A 23,286-nucleotide genomic window follows, 5' to 3' on the forward strand; every position below is an offset into this window, starting at 1 on the left:
ATCAGAGCTATTTGAAATCTATCCCTAAAAGGGTATATAATATTCAAGGTGCACATTAGGGTCATTCAGAATAACTTCACACACACGCTTCTGTGCATTTCCAAGTCTAATTCTGTCACTAAATCCATACCGGTGACCCAGCGCCTAAATACTAGGCCTCAAATTTAAATCCCTCTAAATCTCTCGTTACCCACCGCTGTACTGTTGTTGCTGGGCAAGATATTTAGTGTCCGTCAAAGCACATTTTTTGTTCTGGGTTGAAGTACAATTCCCAATTTAGCAATTTCATAATTTAGTGGTTTCTGCTATATCAGAGCTATTTGAAATCTATCCCTAAAAGGGTATATAATATTGAAGGTGCACATAGGGTCATTCAGAATAACTTCACACACACCCGCTACTGTGTATTTCCAAGTCTAATTCTGTCACTAAACCCATACCTGTCACCCAGCGCCTAAATACTAGGCCTCAAATTTAAATCCCTCTAAATCTCTCGTTACCCACCGCTGTACTGTTGTTGCTGGGCAAGATATTTAGTGTCCGTCAAAGCACATTTTTTGTTCTGGGTTGAAGTACAATTCCCAATTTAGCAATTTCATAATTTAGTGGTTTCTGCTATATCAGAGCTATTTGAAATCTATCCCTAAAAGGGTATATAATATTCAAGGTGCACATTGGGTCATTCAGAATAACTTCACACACACGCTTCTGTGCATTTCCAAGTCTAATTCTGTCACTAAATCCATACCGGTGACCCAGCGCCTAAATACTAGGCCTCAAATTTAAATCCCTCTAAATCTCTCGTTACCCACCGCTGTACTGTTGTTGCTGGGCAAGATATTTAGTGTCCGTCAAAGCACATTTTTTGTTCTGGGTTGAAGTACAATTCCCAATTTAGCAATTTCATAATTTAGTGGTTTCTGCTATATCAGAGCTATTTGAAATCTATCCCAAAAAGGGTATATAATATTGAAGGTGCACATAGGGTCATTCAGAATAACTTCACACACACCCGCTACTGTGTATTTCCAAGTCTAATTCTGTCACTAAACCCATACCTGTCACCCAGCGCCTAAATACTAGGCCTCAAATTTAAATCCCTCTAAATCTCTCGTTACCCACCGCTGTACTGTTGTTGCTGGGCAAGATATTTAGTGTCCGTCAAAGCACATTTTTTGTTCTGGGTTGAAGTACAATTCCCAATTTAGCAATTTCATAATTTAGTGGTTTCTGCTATATCAGAGCTATTTGAAATCTATCCCTAAAAGGGTATATAATATTCAAGGTGCACATTGGGTCATTCAGAATAACTTCACACACACGCTTCTGTGCATTTCCAAGTCTAATTCTGTCACTAAATCCATACCGGTGACCCAGCGCCTAAATACTAGGCCTCAAATTTAAATCCCTCTAAATCTCTCGTTACCCACCGCTGTACTGTTGTTGCTGGGCAAGATATTTAGTGTCCGTCAAAGCACATTTTTTGTTCTGGGTTGAAGTACAATTCCCAATTTAGCAATTTCATAATTTAGTGGTTTCTGCTATATCAGAGCTATTTGAAATCTATCCCAAAAGGGTATATAATATTGAAGGTGCACATAGGGTCATTCAGAATAACTTCACACACACCCGCTACTGTGTATTTCCAAGTCTAATTCTGTCACTAAACCCATACCTGTCACCCAGCGCCTAAATACTAGGCCTCAAATTTAAATCCCTCTAAATCTCTCGTTACCCACCGCTGTACTGTTGTTGCTGGGCAAGATATTTAGTGTCCGTCAAAGCACATTTTTTGTTCTGGGTTGAAGTACAATTCCCAATTTAGCAATTTCATAATTTAGTGGTTTCTGCTATATCAGAGCTATTTGAAATCTATCCCTAAAAGGGTATATAATATTCAAGGTGCACATTGGGTCATTCAGAATAACTTCACACACACGCTTCTGTGCATTTCCAAGTCTAATTCTGTCACTAAATCCATACCGGTGACCCAGCGCCTAAATACTAGGCCTCAAATTTAAATCCCTCTAAATCTCTCGTTACCCACCGCTGTACTGTTGTTGCTGGGCAAGATATTTAGTGTCCGTCAAAGCACATTTTTTGTTCTGGGTTGAAGTACAATTCCCAATTTAGCAATTTCATAATTTAGTGGTTTCTGCTATATCAGAGCTATTTGAAATCTATCCCTAAAAGGGTATATAATATTCAAGGTGCACATTGGGTCATTCAGAATAACTTCACACACACCCGCTACTGTGTATTTCCAAGTCTAATTCTGTCACTAAACCCATACCTGTCACCCAGCGCCTAAATACTAGGCCTCAAATTTATATCCTGCTAAATCTCTCGTTAACGCTGTCCTGTTGTGGCTGGGAAAGTTATTTAGTGTCCGTCAAAGCACATTTTTTGTTCTGGGTTGAAATACAATTCCCAATTTAGCAATTTAAAAATTTAGTGGTTTCTGCTGTATCAGAGCTATTTGAAATCTATCCCTAAAAGGGTATATAATATTCAAGGTGCACATAGGGTCATTCAGAATAACTTCACACACCCGCTACTGTGCATTTCCAAGTCTAATTCTGTCACTAAACCCATACCTGTCACCCAGCGCCTAAATACTAGGCCTCAAATTCATATCCAGCTAAATCTGTCGTTAGTGCTGTAGCTGGGCGAGTTATTTAGTGTCCGTTCAAGCACATTTCTTGTTCTGGGTTGAAATACAATTCCCAATTTAGCAATTTCATAATTTAGTGGTTTCTGCTATATCAGAGCTATTTGAAATCTATCCCTAAAAGGGTATATAATATTGAAGGTGCACATAGGGTCATTCAGAATAACTTCACACACACGCTACTGTGCATTTCCAAGTCTAATTCTGTCACTAAATCCATACCGGTCACCCAGCGCCTAAATACTAGGCCTCAAACGCAGCCGCCTGTCTACAGCCAATGTGGACAAGCTGACGTTCATAAAAATGAACCAGGCATGGATCCCACAGGATCTGTCCGTCCCTTGTCCAGATTAGACATTAACTACCTCCCCTTAACCATATATTATTGGACTCCAGGGCACTTCCTCATTCAATCCTATTTTTATTTTCATTTTACCATTATATTGCGAGGCTACCCAAAGTTGAATGAACCTCTCCTCTGTCTGGGTGCCGGGGCCTAAATATATGCCAATGGACTGTTCCAATGTTGGGTGACGTGAAGCCTGATTCTCTGCTATAACATGCAGACTGATTCTCTGCTGACATGAAGCCAGATCCTCTGTTACGGGACCTCTCTCCTCTGCCTGTGTGCTGGGCCTAAATTTATGAAAATGGACTCTTACAGTGGTGGGTGACGTGAAGCCTGATTCTCTGCTATGATATGAAGACTGATTCTCTGCTGACATGAAGCCAGATTGTCTGTTACGGGACCTCTCTCCTCTGCCTGGGTGCTGGGCCTAAATATATGCCAATGGACTGTTGCAGTGGTGGCTGACGTGAAGCCTCATTCTCTGCTATGACATGCAGACTGATTCTCTGCTGACATGAAGCCAGATTGTCTGTTACGGGACCTCTCTCCTCTGCCTGGGTGCTGGGTAGTGTTGAGCGCGAATATTCGAAAAGCAAATTTTTTTCGCGAATATCGCAACTTCGCGATTTCGCGAATATTTTGAATATAGTGCTATATATTCGTAAAAACGAATATTTGTTTTTTGTTTTTCCCCCCCCCACAAAATTACAGTACACATATAATTGATTGTTTCCCAAAGGTCCAACAGCTCAGATCTTACTCACATTGCCTAGAAAGTGATTGAGGCGCGAATCTTCGTAAGGCGATGTTATTAGCGCACATGCGAATATCGGCACGTCCCAGAACAGAGGCAAAGGGCTTTGCATTCATACATTAGTGAATTGAGTTGCGAATCTTCGTAAGGCGATTTTATTAGCGCACATGCGAATATCGGCACGTCCCAGAACAGAGGCAAAGGGCTTTGCATTCATACATTAGTGAATTGAGTTGCGAATCTTCGTAAGGCGATTTTATTAGCGCACATGCGAATATCGGCACGTCCCAGAACAGAGGCAAAGGGCTTTGCATTCATACATTAGTGAATTGAGTTGCGAATCTTCGTAAGGCGAGTTTATTAGCGCACATGCGAATATCGGCACGTCCCAGAACAGAGGCAAAGGGCTTTGCATTCATACATTAGTGAATTGAGTTGCGAATCTTCGTAAGGCGATTTTATTAGCGCACATGCGAATATCGGCACGTCCCAGAACAGAGGCAAAGGGCTTTGCATTCATACATTAGTGAATTGAGTTGCGAATCTTCGTAAGGCGAGTTTATTAGCGCACATGCGAATATCGGCACGTCCCAGAACAGAGGCAAAGGGCTTTGCATTCATACATTAGTGAATTGAGTTGCGAATCTTCGTAAGGCGATTTTATTAGCGCACATGCGAATATCTACACTTGTCCCAGAACAGAGGCAAAGGGCTTTGCATTCATACATTAGTGATTGAATTGAGCTGCGAATCTTCGTAAGGCGATTTTATTAACGCAAATGCAAATATCTACACTTGTCCCCAGAACAGAGAGGCAAAGGCCTGTGCATTCATATAGTATAGCACCATATTCGCGAATACGTAGAACTTCGTAAAATTCGATTTACGAATATTCGTATTTTTTATTTTACTTTCCACCTTACAGATTACATTGATCTGTACTCTGTCAACTACTGTCATCACCCCCCACTGTATCTCGATTGATTCCCAAAAGTCTCACATTCCCTAGAAAGTGATTGAGGTGCGAATCTTCGTAAGGCGATTTTATTAGCGCACATGCGAATATCTACACTTGTCCCAGAACAGAGGCAAAGGGCATTGCATTCATACATTAGTGATTGAATTGAGTTGCGAATCTTCGTAAGGCGATTTCATTAGCGCACATGTGAATTTTGCATAGCATATGTATTATGCGATAATTCGAATTATCGCATATGCGAAATAATAACGAATTTGAATAATCGCGAATATTTTAAGAATATTCTTTTGAATATTCACAAAATTTCGCGAATTCGAATATGGGACATGCCGCTCAACACTAGTGCTGGGCCTAAATTTATGACAATGGACTGTTGCAGTGGTGGCTGACGTGAAGCCTCATTCTCTGCTATGACATGCAGACTGATTCTCTCTCTGCTGACATGAAGCCAGATTCTCTGTTACGGGACCTCTCTCCTCTGCCTGTGTGTGTGCTGGGCCTAAATATATGCCAATGGACTGTTGCAGTGGTGGCTGACGTGAAGCCTCATTCTCTGCTATGACATGCAGACTAATTCTCTGCTGACATGAAGACAGATTCTCTGTTACGGGACCTCTCTCCTCTGCCTGGGTGCCGGGGCCTAAATATCTGAGAATGGACTGTTCCAGTGGTGGGTGACGGGAAGCCAGATTCTCTGCTATGGAACCTCTCTCCAATTGATTTTGGTTAATTTTTATTTATTTAATTTTTATTTTAATTCATTTCCCTATCCACATTTGTTTGCAGGGGATTTACCTACATGTTGCTGCCTTTTGCAGCCCTCTAGCTCTTTCCTGGGCTGTTTTACAGCCTTTTTAGTGCCGAAAAGTTCGGGTCCCCATTGACTTCAATGGGGTTCGGGTTCGGGACGAAGTTCGGATCGGGTTCGGATCCCGAACCCGAACATTTCCGGGATGTTCGGCCGAACTTCTCGAACCCGAACATCCAGGTGTTCGCTCAACTCTATTTATGACTATCTTGAAGTACAATATGCCATGAGAAAACAAACTCAGAATGGTTTGGATAAGTAAAAGTGTTCCAAAGTTATTACCACATAAAGTGACACATGTCAGATTTGCTAAATTAAACGTGGTCATAGGGGTATCAATGACCCTTGGTCATGAAAGGGTTAAGAAGGATGTGCCGCTATGCTAAGCAGCGTGGCCTTCTTATAGCTTGCAAAGCCCAGTGCCATCCATTTGATAGCAGCTGTGCTTGGTATTGCGGCGGAGGTCCATTCACTTGAAAAGTACTGAGCTGCACCTAGGCTATGTGACCAATTAATTTGATGTCACAGGACTAGGAATAGGTCACAGCGCTCATCAGAATGCTGCAGTCTCTTAAAACAGCTGATCGGTGGGGGTGCCAGGAGTCAGACTTCCACCAATCAGGAATTGATGGCTGCCAATATAAAAATCTTAGAAAACCACTTTAAATGGACTTTGACACAATCTCTTTACTGTCTTACAACTGTCAGAATAGCCCTGATAAGATTTTCTACTTAAAAGGTCAGTGGTCTAAAGACCATTAAATACACAATTAGATTTTATCAAAAATGCTAAAATATATTTGTTGTTTTAACTCATTCGTTTTAAAGGAGTTTTTGGGGTTCGGAATATTGATAGCTTATCTTTAGAATCTGCAATGCCCTACACAGCGCTACTAAGTAGATGACACGCAGGTAAATAACAAGTTACGCTTGCACAAGTGCCATGGTACCCTTAAAAAGCTGATGACTGGGGGTTCCAATAGTTGTATCCCCAGGCATCTAATATTGATAACCTATCCCAAAAATTGTGCAGGAATATTTCAAAGCCACAAAACCCTTTAAACTCGGTAACTTAGTTTTTGTCGCTAAGGAATATAATTCTAACTGGTACCTTAGTTGTCCACTAATGTCATTAGGTGATTTGAACTCTTTCCTTGCCTCCTGATGTAAGCAATGTGACCAGGCAAGTTTGCCCGCAATCTTCCAGTCTATTTGTTATAGCAATAAAACATGCTTGGAAGCATATTACTTTATGTATTACCCTCTCCAAGGGCCCAATCCTTATTATAGTCTTTAATTTTTGTTCTTTTAAAGATCAGCCTTTAGCTTTCTAACAAGACATTAGTGCGTGTGAGATATGTCTCAATAGAACCTGCTTAAAACATATATATATATCCTCCATAAGTTAATTTTGAAGATAGTCTTTATCCACCCTCCAGGCATGTTTTGATCTATTAACAACCAATGTGTTTTAGCCTTAAAGACCAGTCACAGTATAGCTTTTTCCCAGTACATGTTGACTTACAGGATATAACTTCTTTATATGTTAATCTAATAAATTGTTTTTGTTGATATGGCAACCTTGTTTAAACTATTAGCTTTTTTGCAAATATTAAAAATAATACTTTTAACTTTTCAACATTCTTCGGGAGCAGCAACTGTTCATGTGCCAGGAAGTGTAGCTGTGCATGTACAGTTGCCCCATTCGCAGCAGAGCCTTTGCACTTGTGCTTCGACTCGGACTAGTGGCACAGAAGTGAGATTGTCAGGGCAGTTTGAGATATCCGGCCTTGATAATCAACAGGTATGTTCTTCTTGACCTGTGGCAACAGCCCTTCACAGGCAGAGAACTCTTGGTAATGAGACAAATCAATCCATTAGAATTGATTCACTCATCCTAAATCTATTTATTATATGATTTCCATTACCAGTTGACGAGGACAGCTTTCCTTTAAGAAGTGTTGTAACATGCTTGGTGAGATATTCCAGACATGCCAGAGGGAATAGCTTTTGCTGCAGCTTGATCTCTTATTTAATTTTCTAACACTGTGAACTTGTTTCTTAGCATGTAACTGTCATGGAAAGACAGGTGAATGCTATTACGATCAAGAAGTGGCTGACCAGAATCTGAGTTTGAATATTAATGGAGACTATATCGGAGGAGGAGTTTGTGTCAACTGTACTGAGAACACTGCTGGAATAAATTGTGAATCTTGTATAGATCGTTTTTACAGACCACAATGGGTACAGTATATATTACTTTTCTATATCATTTTACTTAATTGTTTAACTTTTTATTTATAATTGTTGTATTAAATAGATGATAGATTATAGAATGTGCTTCCCCTTTCATGTCCTCAGAAGTTAAACACCATAGATCATTATAAATCTTTTGGGACTCAACATCTAATTAATTGTGTCCTATCCACATTACTAGTGCTCAGTTCATCCACCTGCTACTCCTACCAAACATTTCTAAATTGACCCATACTTCCCACTCTCATACCTCTTAAAATTAAGAAAAAATGGGGGTCAATATCCTTTATAGCTGGCGGTGGATCAGCCGAAGTTATGAATAGGCCCCTCTACATAACTTCTGCGTATCCAGCACCAGTCTAAGGCCTCATGCACACGACCGTTGTGTGCACCCGTGGCCGTTGTTCTATTTTCCATGATTTTCTGCGGATCCATTGACTTTCAATGGGTCCGTTGAAAACTCTGAAAATGCACCGTTCGTCATCCGCCTCCGTGATCCGTGTATCCTGTCCGTCAAAAAAATAGGACCTGTCCTATTTTTTGGACGGACAACGGTTCACGGACCCATTCAAGTCAATGGGTCCGTGAAAAAACACGGATGCACACAAGATTGGCATCCGTGTCCGTGATGCCGTAGGTTACGTCCGTGATCCATGGCCGTAGGTTACTTTCATACAGACGGATCCGAAGACCCGTGAAAACTCGTGAAAACTCAGATTCGACAGTATATTCTAACACAGAGGCGTTCCCATAGTGATGACAACGAACTGTGTACATGACTGCCCCCTGCTGCCTGGCAGCACCCGATCTCTAACAGGGGGCTGTGATCCGTACAATTAACCCCTCAGGTGCCGCACCTGAAGGGGTTAATTGTGCGCATCATAGCCCCCTGTAAGAGATCCGGGGCTGCCAGGCAGCAGGGGGCAGACCCCCCTCCCTGGGGAGGCCGCACACTGTGCCACCAATGATATAAATACAATAGAGGGAAGGAAGGGGGGCTGGCGGGGGCGCACACTGTGCCACCAATAATATAAATACAATAGAGGGAGGGAGGGGGGGCTGCACTGGCCTCCAATGATATTCAAACTGGGGAGGGAGGGGGGGTCTGCCCCTGCTGCCTGGCAGCCCCTGATCTCTTACAGGGGGATATGATACGCACTATTAACCCCTTCAGGTACTGCACCTGAGGGGTTAATTGTGCGGATCACAGCCCCCTGTAAGAGATCGGGTGCTGCCAGGCAGCAGGGGGCAGTCATGTACACAATTCGTAGTATATTCTAACTAGAAGCGTCTCCATCACCATGGGAACTCCTCTGTGTTAGAATATACTGTCGGATATGAGTTTTCAAGCTCAAATCCGATGGTATATTCTAACATAGAGGCGTTCCCATGGTGATGGGGACGCTTCAAGTTGAAATATACCATCGGATTGGAGAAAACTCTGATCCGATGGTATAAAAGGGACTCCTGACTTTACATTTAAAGTCAATAGGGACGGATCCGTTTGCAATTGCACCATATTGTGTCATCATCAAACGGATCTGTCCCCATTGACTTGCATTGTAATTCAGGACGGATCCGTTTGGCTCCGCACGGCCAGGCGGACACCAAAACGACTTTTTTTTTCATGTCCGTGGATCCTCCAAAAATCAAGGAGGCCACGGACGAAAAAGCGGTCACGGACCTACGGACCCCGTTTTTGCAGACCTTAAAAAAAAAAACGGTTGTGTGCATGAGGCCTAAATGTAGGCCAGCATGGAGGCTGGCTTACATTTAGACCATTTTCTACACCTAAAACAGGCCTGCTGGCCCATCCCCTTCCCTGCCCATACCACGCTCACTTTTTTAGACCTGGCGTGAACCAGGAAAAGTCACAGATTGCGTCGCAAATAACCTTTGCACCACAAACTGCATCAGAAATACGCCTAATATAGTTGCATTTCTGGATAGTAAATGACCGCCAAAGTATCTAGCTGCTGTTGGTGTATCTAGCTGCTCACTATTATTATCTTTAAAGCTTTATGATAGTTGGTTTTGGAACAACCAGACATTTCAAAATAACCATTTATTTTGATTTTTATTAGCTGTCTCCAAGTCATCCTAACCCTTGCCAGCCATGTAATTGTGATCCAATAGGCTCATTACAGGATGTATGTGTCAAGGATAAAAAAGAAGCTACTGAAGGTAACAACATAACTGTATTATATGTGCTAGAGGCTAAAATGGAAATCCACTATTTATTGCTATACGGTATTCTTATTTATGTTATTACTATTATTAAAACATTGTCTTTATATACTGAACAGAGGTAAAACAACTAAAAACTAAAAAGACAACCACACGCATACACAGAGTTTAATGTACATAACTTGTCCATATAGACAGTTGCTAGGGTCAACATTTAAGTAATGTCACATTCTTCCCATATAGCATTAGTCTTTAAAATCTCAACAATCATGGCTTCTTTTAGTCAGTGAAATACTAGCTCAGCGATAGAGATCACATTTTTTCCTAAAATGGCTGCTACAATTGTTAGGACATGGAACAAGTAACTTTAGGAACAAGGGATCACCCACAATGCCATGCATGCAGCCAATCAGCAGCCAGCCAGCCAGCTCTAGAAGTTCAGGGAAAAAGCATTAGAAGTGTAGAGAAAGGATAGGGAGGGATTATTCCACAGTATTGAAGCAGAACAGGGTTCAGTAGGGGAGTGTACAGCCTGGGTAATAGGAGAAATCCTATTACACCTTGCTGCACTGACTGGGGATCCAAATTGCCATTATACTGCTGCTCATTTCAGGTTTGCAATAGATTATAGCTCTGTAATTCCAGCAAACCGTTCTTGTTATTGGGGTCTTATTAGCCCTTGTGTGGTGCAGTTATATATATGTTCTAAAGCCTTTTTTGTTGTGTATTAGTGGTGAAAAAAGGGGGCTTATTAGCCGTTGTGTGTTGAAGTTAGAAAATTACAGCCCTTTTTGGCGTGTATTAGTGGGGAAAAAAAAATTATTATTTGCAGTTCCCGGCCGCATTTATATGTCCTAAAGTCTTTTTCTGGGCATGTATTAGTGGGGCAAAAGAAAAAGGGCTTACTAGCCGTTGTGTGGTGAAGTAAGAAAATTAAAGCCCTTTTTGGCGTGTATAAGTGGCAAAAAAAAAGTATTATTTGCCATTCACAGCTGCAGTTACATGTTCTAAAACCTTTTTTTGTTGTGTACTAGTGGGGGGAAAAATAAGGGGCTTTTTAGCTGTTGTGTGGTGAAGTAAGAAAATGACAGCCCTTTTTGTTGTGTATTAGTGGCAAAAAAATATATATATTTGGCATTCACGGCCACAGTTATAAGTTCTAAAGCTTTTTTTTGGCATGTATTGGGGGGGGGAGGGGGCTTATTAGCTGTTGTGTGGTGAAGTAAGAAAATTAAAACCCTTTTTGTCGTGTATGGGGGGCTTATTAGCCATTGTGTGGTGAAGTGAGAAAATTAAAGCCCTTTTTGGCGTGTATTAGTGGTTAAAAAAATTATATTATTTGTCGTTCACGGCCGCAGTTATATGTCCTAAATTTTTTGGGCTGTATTAGTAGAGAAAAAGAAAGAGGGCTTATAAGATGTTATGTGGTGAAGCGAGAAAATTAAAGCCCTTTTTGGTGTGTATTAATTTCCTTTTTATTTACTTATTTGATATAACAGTATGTCAGATAGAGAAGTGACAGGACCTGCAGAGGGGAGAGGCACAGGTCTAAATGTTTCTGCCGCAGGCACAGGTCGCAGCAGAGTAAGGGGGCCTGGCAGTAGGGGTAACTTTGAGAGGCCTGAGCTCCCAGTGTCAGCTAGCGGTCATGTCTTGACCAGCAACCCATCGGTTCTTAAATGGTTGACTCGATCTTCGACTTCTTCGAAAGTGACATCAGACACACCCAGCCAAGAGTTGGCATGGCCCAGGAGCAGGTCCTGTTCCCTCACCTGTTCTCAACCTGCCTCTGTCCTTTTTTGTTCCCTCAGCCAGAGAAGTACGATATGCTGCATGCTCAGCTCCACTATTACAGCGAGGACGAGCTACTAGAGGACAGTCAGCAGCTACTGGCCAACCAACATCCGCCGCTTCCTCCGGTAGGCGAGCAAGTAGTGATGAGGAGAGTGGGGTGGGAGCTGGTGCTGCAAGCGGTAAGGCTCCTGGCTCAGATACCATTGAGGAGAACATCAGTGACGTGCAAACAGTACTCGATGATGATGTAGCCAATCACAATTGGGAGCCAGGCCTTCATCATTAGAAGAAGAGGATGGCAGCTCCCGCATGAGGCAGCAGCTGAGCCAGCAAGTCGGTAGCATGGCCGGGAATCAGCAGGGTGGTAGCAGTGGGAGGTTGGGAACCAAGCGTGCCTTTGGTAGACCACCCACTTCACAGGAGCCTACCGGCCCGGAAAGCAGTGGTGGTAGCAGTCAGTCAGTGTGGAGTGTTGGGGGTAAAGTCACCGACTCAGCAGTGTAGCAGTTTTTTGTTAAGCCACCGGGGGAGGTGAACATGGCCATTTGTCGAATCTATGAGCAGAAAATAAAGCATGGCCAGGGTGCCAATGTTTGCACCATGGCCCTGCGTCAACATATGCAGCGTCACCAGAAAAGTGGCCTGGGAGAACTGTGGCTTAAATTTGGTGGTCCAGCCTGCCGCAGCAACCGATGCATCACGCAGTGGCTTTCTCCGTGACAACTCAAAATCGGAACCATGGTGACTGACAAAGGAAAGAACATGGTGCATGCACTTCAGCCACTTAGCACACTCTCTTTGAGCTATAGCGGCAGAACAGCATCCCCCAACATAGGCTGATATGCGACATTTCCACCCGTTGGAATTCCACCCTCCATATGTTGGACTGACTGTACGAACAGAGAAAGGCCATAAACGATTTCTTGATGATACAGGTGGACAGAGGTACTCCCCTGTGTAACTTCGATATTAGCCTTGGCAGCTCATGCGTGACACTTGCCATTTGCTCGTGCCCTTTGAGAAGGCCACTTTATTTGTCAGTCGCCATGACTATGGGATGAACAACGTCATTCCACTAATTCATATCCTGCAAAAGATGCTGGTAAATCTGGCTGGTCAGGGGACTGGAGACGTGGCGCCTACATCTCATGGCCACATGAGCCCTATAGGGGCTGAACTGAAGGAGAACATTGGAGCACAAGCAATGTGTAGCAAAATGGGTGGTTTTTCTACACAGGTGACAGCAGAGGAGGAGCAGAAGCAGCCGGAGTAGCAAGAGGGAGATGAGGAAGACGAGTCAGATGACCCAGGCACAGCATGGCAGCATGCAGTGGAGATGGAGGCAGGGAGTCCCTCTGAGTCACTTACGGAAATAACCCGCTGCATGCTAACTTTCTTGTGTAGCGACAGCCGAATTGTCACCATTCAGCAGAGGGATGACTTCTGGCTCTCCACCTTGTTAGACCCTCGCTACTGGTCCAAAATGGAGGCCTTTTTTTACACCCGCTGAGAGTGAGAACAAACTGAACTACTATAGAGACATCCTATGTAGTCAGTTGGTCGCTGCCTATCCATCGTCCATCCTCTCGCAGGTCTGACCAGGGAGCCCTCTGCAGCAGCAGCAAGACCTGGAGGAGAACCTAAGCCAGAAGGCGGTGGCATACTTGAACAGCACACTGCCACCCCACATTGAAAATCCCTTCAGTGTAATGCCATAGCCATGCTAGCTATTAGCCTTACACTGATTGGCTGGCCGGAACACGTGATACCAGTTTATATAGGAGCCGATGTCCCGCGCTTGGATCATTCAGCGTCAGGGAGAACAGACAGTAGACAGATAGCGTTTTGCTGGAAATTCACAGATTTAACTCCCAAAAAACAATTGAAAGACCAAACAGTCCTCTTAAGGACTACAGTGTGTGTTTGACAGCAGTGCAGCACTTCTTTTTTTTTTTTTACCAGGGGTTAAATTCAGCCGTATCAGGCACAGGCATCTTCAGGAAGGGACAGATAGTGCAGGGCTGGAAAATCATTTTTTAAAGTACCCAAAAGCTTTTAAAAGATCTACAGTACACCATCAGAAAGCAGTGTGTTTAGCAGACATTATAAAAAGGGGCTTATTCACTAGAGTGTGCCTGCAAGTGAGATCTACTGTACACCATTAGAAAGCAGTGTGTTAAGCAGACATTATAAAAAGGGGCTTATTCACTAGAGTGTGCCTGCAAGTAAGATCTACAGTACACCATCAGAATGCAGTGTGTTTAGCAGACATTGTAAAAAGGGGCTTATTCACTAGAGTGTGCCTGCAAGTAAGATCTACAGTACACCATCAGAAAGCAGCGTGTTTAGCAGACATTATAAAAAGGGGCTTATTCACTAGAGTGTGCCTGCAAGTGAGATCTACAGTACACCATCAGAAAGCAGCGTGTTTAGCAGACATTATAAAAAGGGGCTTATTCACTAGAGTGTGCCTGCTAGTAAGATATACACCGCGCCATCAGAGAATTTTTTTTCCAGTGGAAATTAACCTCATTTGTGCCACATCTGTGTGTGCGTTCAATCCGCAACCGTTATATTCAGTACTGCAGCAGAGAATTATTTATATTTTGGGCAAATTTATCTAGTTTTGGGCACATTTGTGTGTGTGTTTAGGCCACAACCGTATATACAGTATTCCAGCAGAGAATTATTTGTATTTGGGACACATTTAACTACTTTTGGGCACATCTGTGTGTGCATTTAAGCCGCAACCATATATACAGTATTCCAGCAGAGAATTATTTGTATTTGGGACAAATTTATCAAGTTTTGGGCACATCTGTGTGTGTTCAATCCACAAACGTTATATACAGTATTCGAGCAGAGAATGATTTGTATTTGGGACACATTTAACTACTTTTGGGCACATCTGTGTGTGTGTTCAATCCACAAACTTTATATACACTATTCCAGCTGAGAATTATTTGTATTTGGGACACATTTAACTACTTTTGGGCACATTTGTGTGTGTGTTTAGGCCGCAACCATATATTCAGTATTCCAGCAGATAATTATTTGTATTTGGGACAAATTTATCTAGTTTCGGGCACATCTGTGTGTGTGTTCAATCCACAATTGTTATACACAGTATTCCAGCAGATAATTATTTGTATTTGGGACAAATTTAACTAGTTTTGGGCACATCTGTGTGTGTGTTCAATCCACAAACATTATATACAGTATTCCAGCAGAGAATTATTTGTATTAGGGACAAATTTAACTACTTTTGGGCACATCTGTGTGTGTGTTCAATCCACAAATGTTATATACAGTATTCCAGCAGAGAATTATTTGTATTTGGAACACATTTAACTACTTTTGGGCACATCTGTGTGTGTGTTCAATCCACAAACGTAATATACAGTATTCCAGCAGAGAGCAAATTTTATTTGGGAGAAATTTTACTAGTTTTAAGCACATCTGTATATACAATTGAATATACAGGAAAGAATGTTTCCTTTTTTTTTTTTTTTTTTTTTTTTTTTTGGGAGGGGGGCATTTTTGTTTTGTCGGTCTGTAAAAGTGGCATACAACATGGTTCCCAGCAGCGACATTGGAGTCCAAGATACATCCAGACATGGTCCCCCTGCTGTTCCTGATCGATTTCAGAGGTGTTTCCATCACTTTCAGATCTTTTCCTATGAACCAGGCACACTCCCCTCATACGAGCAAGGTGTGCCTGGTTGTCTCCCATTGACTTCAATTATACTCGGGTGCTCGGCCGAGAGCATGAATATGGCTATGTGTTCAGACCGAATACCCAAACACCTGAACACTTTGGTACTTGCTCATCACTAATCCACTTTACTACTGGGCAGCCAAACTGGATTTGTGGCCGCAACTGCTGAGTTTGCCGTGGAAAAGCTGTCCTGCCGGGCCAGTAGTGTGGCATCCGAGCGGGTGTTTAGTGCGGCGGGAGCCATAGTTACCCCAAGGAGAACTCGCCTGTCCACCCAAAATGTGGAGAGACTGACCTTTGTCATGATAAATTTGGCGTGGATCGGCAAGGATTTCCACCCACCAATGCCTGATGCATCAGACTAGATCATCCCTGGTGCCACACCAACACTTTGACAAAAGAGACAATTCTGATGTTGCCACCCGCCTTATGCCACACATCTGATGCAAAGTGCTCCTTCTCACACCCACCATCATCAGAGGGTACTGTTAGCGTCAACCACCTCCCCAATGTGTCACTGAATCACTCTGTGGTCTCCTGATGCTGCTGCCACCTCCACACTATGTCACCTTGTCACTCTTTGGTCTCCTGATGCTGTTGCCACCTCCACACTAAATATCACCTTGCCACACTGTGGCCTCCTTATGCTGCTGATGTCACCTCCACACTCTGTTATTGTGCCACTCCATAGTCTCCTGATGCTGCTGCTACCTCAACACTGTGTCACCTTGCCACTCTGTGGCCTCCTCATGCTGCTGCTTCCACCTCCACACTCTGTTATTGTGCCACTCTGTGGTCTCCTTATGCTGCTGCTACCTCCACACTATGTTACCTTGCCAGTCGTTGGTCTCCTGATGCTGATGCCGCCTCCACACTATGTCTTTGGGCCACTCTGTGGATATATCATGCTGTTCCCACCCTCCCAACTTAATGACTGGGCCACTATTTTGCCTTATTGGCCAGGTTGACGTCATCATTTATTTGACACTTTTTCTGATCTGTCAGAAGGAAGGAAAAATTAGATGCACAATAGATCCTGTCTGTGTAGCAGCTGTAAGGCCCGTATGGTCCTATGAGAATTGGCTTATGATTTGGTATTATGGTTTTGTTTTGTTTTGGGCATTAGCAATACTGATGGATTACTGACCAAATGCTGACCGAGTGAAGGCGGATGCTCCACAGACAGGATCCGTTTTTAGGGGGTTATTGTTCTGGCAGAGGAAGGGAAAAATAATCAGTGACATCAACACAAACTTACTGCTGACACCTTCTCCACCCTGTCTGGGGGGTTCTACTTGTATAACCATTTAATAGAACAGGTTCTGTAGACATCTATGTGGAATCAGCTGATGACAGTGTAAAAGAAGTGAGCTATTTCATGCTATAGTAGGATCTTGTGCCTCTGTGGGGTTCTTTATACCTGACACTAACATCAACCTGTAAGGCTGAGTTCACACTTGAGTTATGTGGTCAGTTTTAGCTGTGTAACTGTCCAAAGAAGTGAAATGTGAAGTGATTCTAAGAGCGACGCCTGTCATGTGCGTGTCATACTGACTCACAGTATTATTTCACTACCACAGCAGACTTAGTATGCATGTTGCTGCAAGGCACAGTGTTCTACACCACTATAAAGGCTCTCTGCAGTCAGCAAATAGCAGTTTTTTTAACACGATTCGCCACAAATTAATTTGGATCGAATCAAATCTATTTGAAAAATTTGGTGAACAGACCGAATTGATTTTTTTTTTAAAAAAGGCGTTTATCTCTACTCAGGGACGTTGTTTCCTACTTTGCCTACCAGGACCAACTTAAATTTACAATTAACCCTTTTTATTGTCCTAAATTTCAGGAAATTAACCCACAGGCCCTTAACTGCCTTATAGTTCCAGAGATTTAGCTATTAACCCCTTCATTGCCCTAAACAACTAGTATGTTTAACCACTAACCCCTTCACTATCCTAGATCAATAGAAATGTCTCCATGAATCAATTCCCAACCCTACACGCCCTGGAACATTAATGTTAAAACAACCCTCTTGATCAAGAGAAAAAAAAAATATCACATTAACTGGGGAATGAAATAGTGTCCTCCTTTTCATGTTTTTAGCCGCCTCTGCAGGGTTCTCTTGTCATCCAAGATGGCCGCCCTGCTTCTCAGACTATCTAAAACACATTCTGCATCAGTAATCCAAGACACTTCCTGCTTGTCCAGCCCTGCTCTTGGGTTGTCCAGTACTGCCCAGAGTATGGGTCATGTAGTCAAAAAAGCAGTGTGGCTATCTTGGATAGCAGAAGAGGAACCTGGGAATTGGTGGATCTGCAGCTAAAAAGATGAAAAGGCAGGCACTATGTAAGTGTTGTGTTTATTCCTCAGCAGGTATTGCTAGCTTTACCATTCTAGATTAAAATTAACCCAAAATTCAACACATATAATTTATGCTGTTTGGTGGTATTTTGGGGGGAACTGAACTGTGCTAAAATGTAACAGTATTCTGTGGGTGTCATGTGGCATTATTAGGTGGCAGCACTATGCATGCATTTTATAGCAGAATTGTGTTGTATTATGTGAACAATTATTAGGGGTATTAATTAGTTAGACAATGGTTTGCTCTGTTAATGGGCATAAGATTAGGCAGATTAGGCAGTACTACATTGATAATGTGATTATGATTTTTTTTATTATAATTGTTTTTAATTATTACGCCATTTCTTATACTAAACTGTAATGTACAAAAGCTATGCAGTTATATATTCAAATTAAGCAACTAGAAATTAACATATAGGGGGTCATTCATCAAACTGATGTAAAGTAGAACTGGCTTAGTTGCCCATCGCAACCAGTCAGATTCCTCCTTTTATTTTCTAAAGGAGCTGTCCAAAATGAAAGAAGTAATCTGACTGATTTCTATGGGCAACTAAGCCAGTTCTACTTTACACCAGTTTGATAAATGACCCCCATAGTTTTCTTCCCACTAGAAAATTAAAGAAAACGGTTGATGGTTTTCAGAGAAAATAAGCTGAGGAGGCACTTCCTACAGGATGTGCTGATTTAACTGGCAAATCACCATACAAAGTAGATTTGTTAATAACCCACAAATGTAAACCCAGCACTATCCCTTACAGTTTGCAATTGCCTATTTGACATTCATTATACTGTACTTCTGTAATTCACTAAGCAGAACGGCACATTTTATTTTTTTCTGAGAACTATTTCTTCAAATGAACAGTAAAAGGAATTGCACGCTGCATAAGGCAGAACATTGAATATGTTTATACTAAAATTGAACTCTTCTATTATAATGTGAATGTGAATAAAGCCTTCATGGGTGATTTTAATGTGGATGGAAATTGCCCATTTTCTTTAAATATTATAAAGCTCAATAAACATGGAGCTGCTAATGCCAAAGTGTGGGGGAAATGATTACTCTAGTATAATTTGAAAATCACAAGTAATACATACGTGGCATATTATGATAATGCATAATTTATCTGCATGTGTGTTTTAGGATAAAAAGTTAATTTACGGAAAATTGGATGTCAGATGCTGTTGTAAACTAAGCTCCTATAATAATAACCCATCCTGGCTTTTTTATTATAATAGTTCAATTGTGAGGCAGAACATCATTGATTTGCTGGAGGTAGCCTAAAATGCACAGCTGGTAAATTCATTGCCCCTTCTGTGAACGTTCCATGTTTATCTGCTGCCATTTTTTTGTGAGGCCACTATTAACATCCTTGGCAATTTTTGTTGTTCAAAGCAGCATATAAATTATATGAAGCATTTTTCTGGCAGTGGGTACCTGTTCTTTTATTTGATAGGTCTTGAAGCAGTCTTCAACTTGTCAAAGCAACATTGCGCTTGTATCACAAAACATTTTTTAAATGAGTCTGCATGAATTAATCTTGGAGACTGTTATACATAAGGGTAGAAACACATGGTCAGCTTTATGTGTTCAGTTTTGGAAGCAAAAACCAGGAGTGAATTCAAAAAAGAGAAGTCATTTCCGTCACTTTCCACTCTGATTTTTGCCTTTCAAAATTCCATCAGTAAACCTGACAGTGTGGCTAATAAGGAAATCTGCTTATGGAGCCCTTAAAGGGAACCTTTCATGTGGATATTTGATTATAATCTAACTAATTATATACAATCATTACTAAATCACTACTAAAAAGTGCCTTAGATGTATTCACTTACTGGTGTGACAGATGGTTACCTCATAACATACACACAAAGATGCCGCATGCTAATGAGCTGATTGGAGTCCAGCGTGATGTCATTGAGTCCAGCGTAGATTTAATTCAGAGATATAGCCACTCCCCTGCCCACCTGCTGCTGATTCATATGGAAAATAACTGTCAATCAGCAGCAGGTGGGCGGGGAGAATCAGGAGCTCATGAATATTCAGGACTCATCATTATCAGCTGGAGCTTTTCAATACAAGATGTTGGCAGATTGACTGGGTCAATTAAAGAAAGTGACCCAGCATTTTGCTAAGCGAATCAGTCACTTATTTATGTTGCCCTTAGTTAGGACACCATAAAACTGGTGACAGGTTCCCTTTAAATGGATATGAACTTGTATTATCTATCCGTAGGATTGTAATAAATGTTAAATCAGTGGCCATCCCTTACTTGATGCATCCATATCTCCAATAGAGTTACATGGATTGAGAACTCACAATTGCCCACCACTGTCACATACAGTCCAGTTCCCCTACAGTGAATATACTAAAGTGACATGAAACTGGAATGCATGTTTTCTCATGACCAGGGGGTGTTGGTGGTTGGACCAACATTGTAATATTTGTCAACTCTCCTATGAATAAGTCAGCAACATCATTTCCAATGTCAAAAAATGCTGCCTCTGGATGTTAGCTGAGTACTGTATATAGGTATTTAAGAGATACAGTAAAAAAAACTGTTCTGTTTAGTGACATTTTTTTCACTAGCATTTTCTTTTATTTCCATGTTTGTTTTTTTTATAAAATCATGCTCTGGCTATGGAGTGCCATCTGCCTAAAAAAATGCATGTGTCAATATGTGTTTCATTTTATGGCATTTGTATATGGTTGTATATGCCTTTTCTTTAGAGATCTAAAAAGAAAGTGGCATCTGGGGAGGTTTATACTTTCCTATTTAACAATGCACAACTTTCACACAAAAAAAACCCCATAAAAAAGCAAGTACTAAAATACACTATTTAGAAAAAATAAGCCATCAAAATGCAACAAAAACACCAGCACCATAAAAATGCAAGTAATATAAAAAGTAATGGCATTTTTTAGGACTCTAAAACATATATTACGACATTCATAAATTACAATCCTACACACAGATGATAACATTATTAATAACATCTTAAGCTCCGTGCGGAATGAACAAAGTACACAGAGGACGGACTGGTGGGGTGTAGCTAATGAGCAGTAGTCCCATAGCAGTCTTGTCTGTCCTGTCTGCACTTTCATGTTGTTCGTTCCTATACACAGAGCTGAAGATGTTATCAGTTGTGCGTTTTTCCCAAAGTCTAAGCATAGCTTTGGCAAAACTGTTAGGTGGTTAATTTCCCCTGTTGATTACCTCTAGAGAAAAAGACCCATTATAAAAAATAAATGCTATTTGGGGGAAAGCGGAAAACCTTTTACATCTCTCCTCGCTTATGTAGAGTCCAGGGAGTCTAGCTTGCAATTTTGGGGCATAGCAAAATAGGAAGTCCAAATGAAAATGGTTTCAATATTTGTAAGGTTAAATATACAGGATGTAGGATTATTCTGCCCAAATTATCATAAAATCACGGGGGGGAAAAATCACAACAATTTTGCACAACTACAATAGGATTTTTTATTTATTTTTTGCATGATTTTGCTATACTGTAATTAAAGCAAAAAATATTGATAAGTCTTAGTCTGCACATGTAAATATAGCTCACCAGGTAGCAAAAATTTCAAAATATGAATAGACATTTAAAATTATTGACAATAGAGCCTAGCAGCTAGAAGGTTCCATAAACTTTTGTGCCATGGGAACAGCTCCACTGCTACTTTTTAAAGGAGTTTTCCAGGATTAAAACATTGTCATAGATGAACTGCAGTCAAGTAAATGGGGATCAACTGCAATGACAGACACAAACCATGGAGAGACAAGGAACTCTTTCTAACACAAAAACTAGATATCCCAACTTGCGTGTGAATTGTAACAGAAACAAATTGTCACGAGTTAGAGATCCAGCGACAGACATCTGCGTCATCAAGCAAAAAACAAACGGAACTCAGGTATAGACACACAAGAGTTTATTGCACAAACAGACTCAAAGGAGGAAAACACAGGGAAATTGAGAGCTCTATGTACCATCCGCACAGTGGGAGGAAAACCCCCACTGTGCCACTGTATAGTAATACTCCAGAGGGGCGTGACTAAGCAACTCCTGGTATTCACTAGGGCCCCAGATGGTAGGGTTAGGCTTTGCCACAGGGAGTTGCCAGGGTCCACTCTGGAGCATGAACTAGACAGTGACAACAGGAGCAAATGGACAACAGGTACCAGAAGGTACCAACGGTACATAGGCAAACATAAACAGGCAAATACAAGCAGGCAACTAAAAACACAAGCTGGAGTTCACGCAAGGGAACAGGAGTGGCAATAAGCAGAGAAGGACTAGCCCCACCAGTCGTATACTGCGTGGCCTTGCCCATAGCACTCTGCAGCAAGGCACGCTGCAGCGAAAGCTTGCTGAACAGAGACATATAAATACACACAAGGTGACTCAAACATAACTGGCAGAACAGATAACAGAAACACAGGAAAGAGGACGGCAATGAACAAGTAGGAAACCCACAGAGCACAGACAGACACAGACCAGCATGGGAGAGTGAGTACAAACTAGGAGCAGGACAAGACAACACACACCAGGAGAGCTGACCCAGAACTGAGGAAACCTCAGCCTTATATACAGGTTCCATGAGTGCAGCAGAGAGGCCCCACCCATGGAGCAGACAGAAAGGATTAACTCCTAATAGGCACACAGGGGAGTTAACCCATAAAGAACCACAAACAACACATAGGAACGGAGCTGCAGCGAGAGCATAGACAGAAGGTCACAGCCAGAGGTAATGACTGTGACACTAATAAAGAGTAATCCCGAAACCCCACTTGTAAAACCAGAAAAAAAGAGAGGAATAATTCTGTGCAGTCTTGGCTATAGTTGGATGATAATTACATGTGATGTGTAATCCCACAAGGTCACTCTTCCTGTAAATCTGTGAGATTACACAATGTTTCTTAGCCCTCAGGGTACTCCAGATCTAAATGTTAGGAACCTTTCCTCAATGCTGAGTATCTTTCCTCACTTCAGCAATAAGGTCCTGGAGATGGATATACGCATAGTGCTCACTGTATTTATGGTAAAAATAAAAGGTTTTATTGTACTTACAAGATATAAAACTTGCTTCATTCATATAAAACTTCATAAACTCTCATGGCCTGACCCGGGTTTCGCACCGCTTCATCAGGGGCGTGTCACCATTTGTATCTGGCGGAAGTGCTTTAAACCTCCTGTTTGGGGCATCATATCCGCTTGCTCCTTTCCTTATTTGTATAATATACCTTGCACACTTGATCAATAAATACCCATCTTCTCGAATAATTTACAAACATACATTCATTACATTTCAATTCATATACAAATACATGTAAATACAAACTAATTTTATATCCTAATGATGGACTTGTCACTCATCTCAATGCTATCCTATAACCTTTTCAACAGGCAGCTCAT

The 23,286-nt window shown here is 41.7% G+C and overlaps 1 protein-coding gene across 1 annotated transcript in view; it reads left to right on the forward strand.

Annotated features, from left to right (window-relative positions):
• The window catches only part of LAMA2 (laminin subunit alpha 2), a 772,405-nt gene that overhangs the window by 93,737 nt on the left and 655,382 nt on the right, over positions 1-23,286 (forward strand). Inside the window, exons 6-7 of the mRNA XM_044291170.1 lie at positions 7,627-7,805; positions 9,902-10,001. Of these exons, the coding sequence (XP_044147105.1) occupies positions 7,627-7,805; positions 9,902-10,001 (279 nt within the window). The remainder of the gene's footprint in view (positions 1-7,626; positions 7,806-9,901; positions 10,002-23,286) is intronic.

Source organism: Bufo gargarizans, chromosome 4 (genome assembly GCF_014858855.1).
Source record: "Bufo gargarizans isolate SCDJY-AF-19 chromosome 4, ASM1485885v1, whole genome shotgun sequence".
NCBI classification, from domain to species: domain Eukaryota; kingdom Metazoa; phylum Chordata; class Amphibia; order Anura; family Bufonidae; genus Bufo; species Bufo gargarizans.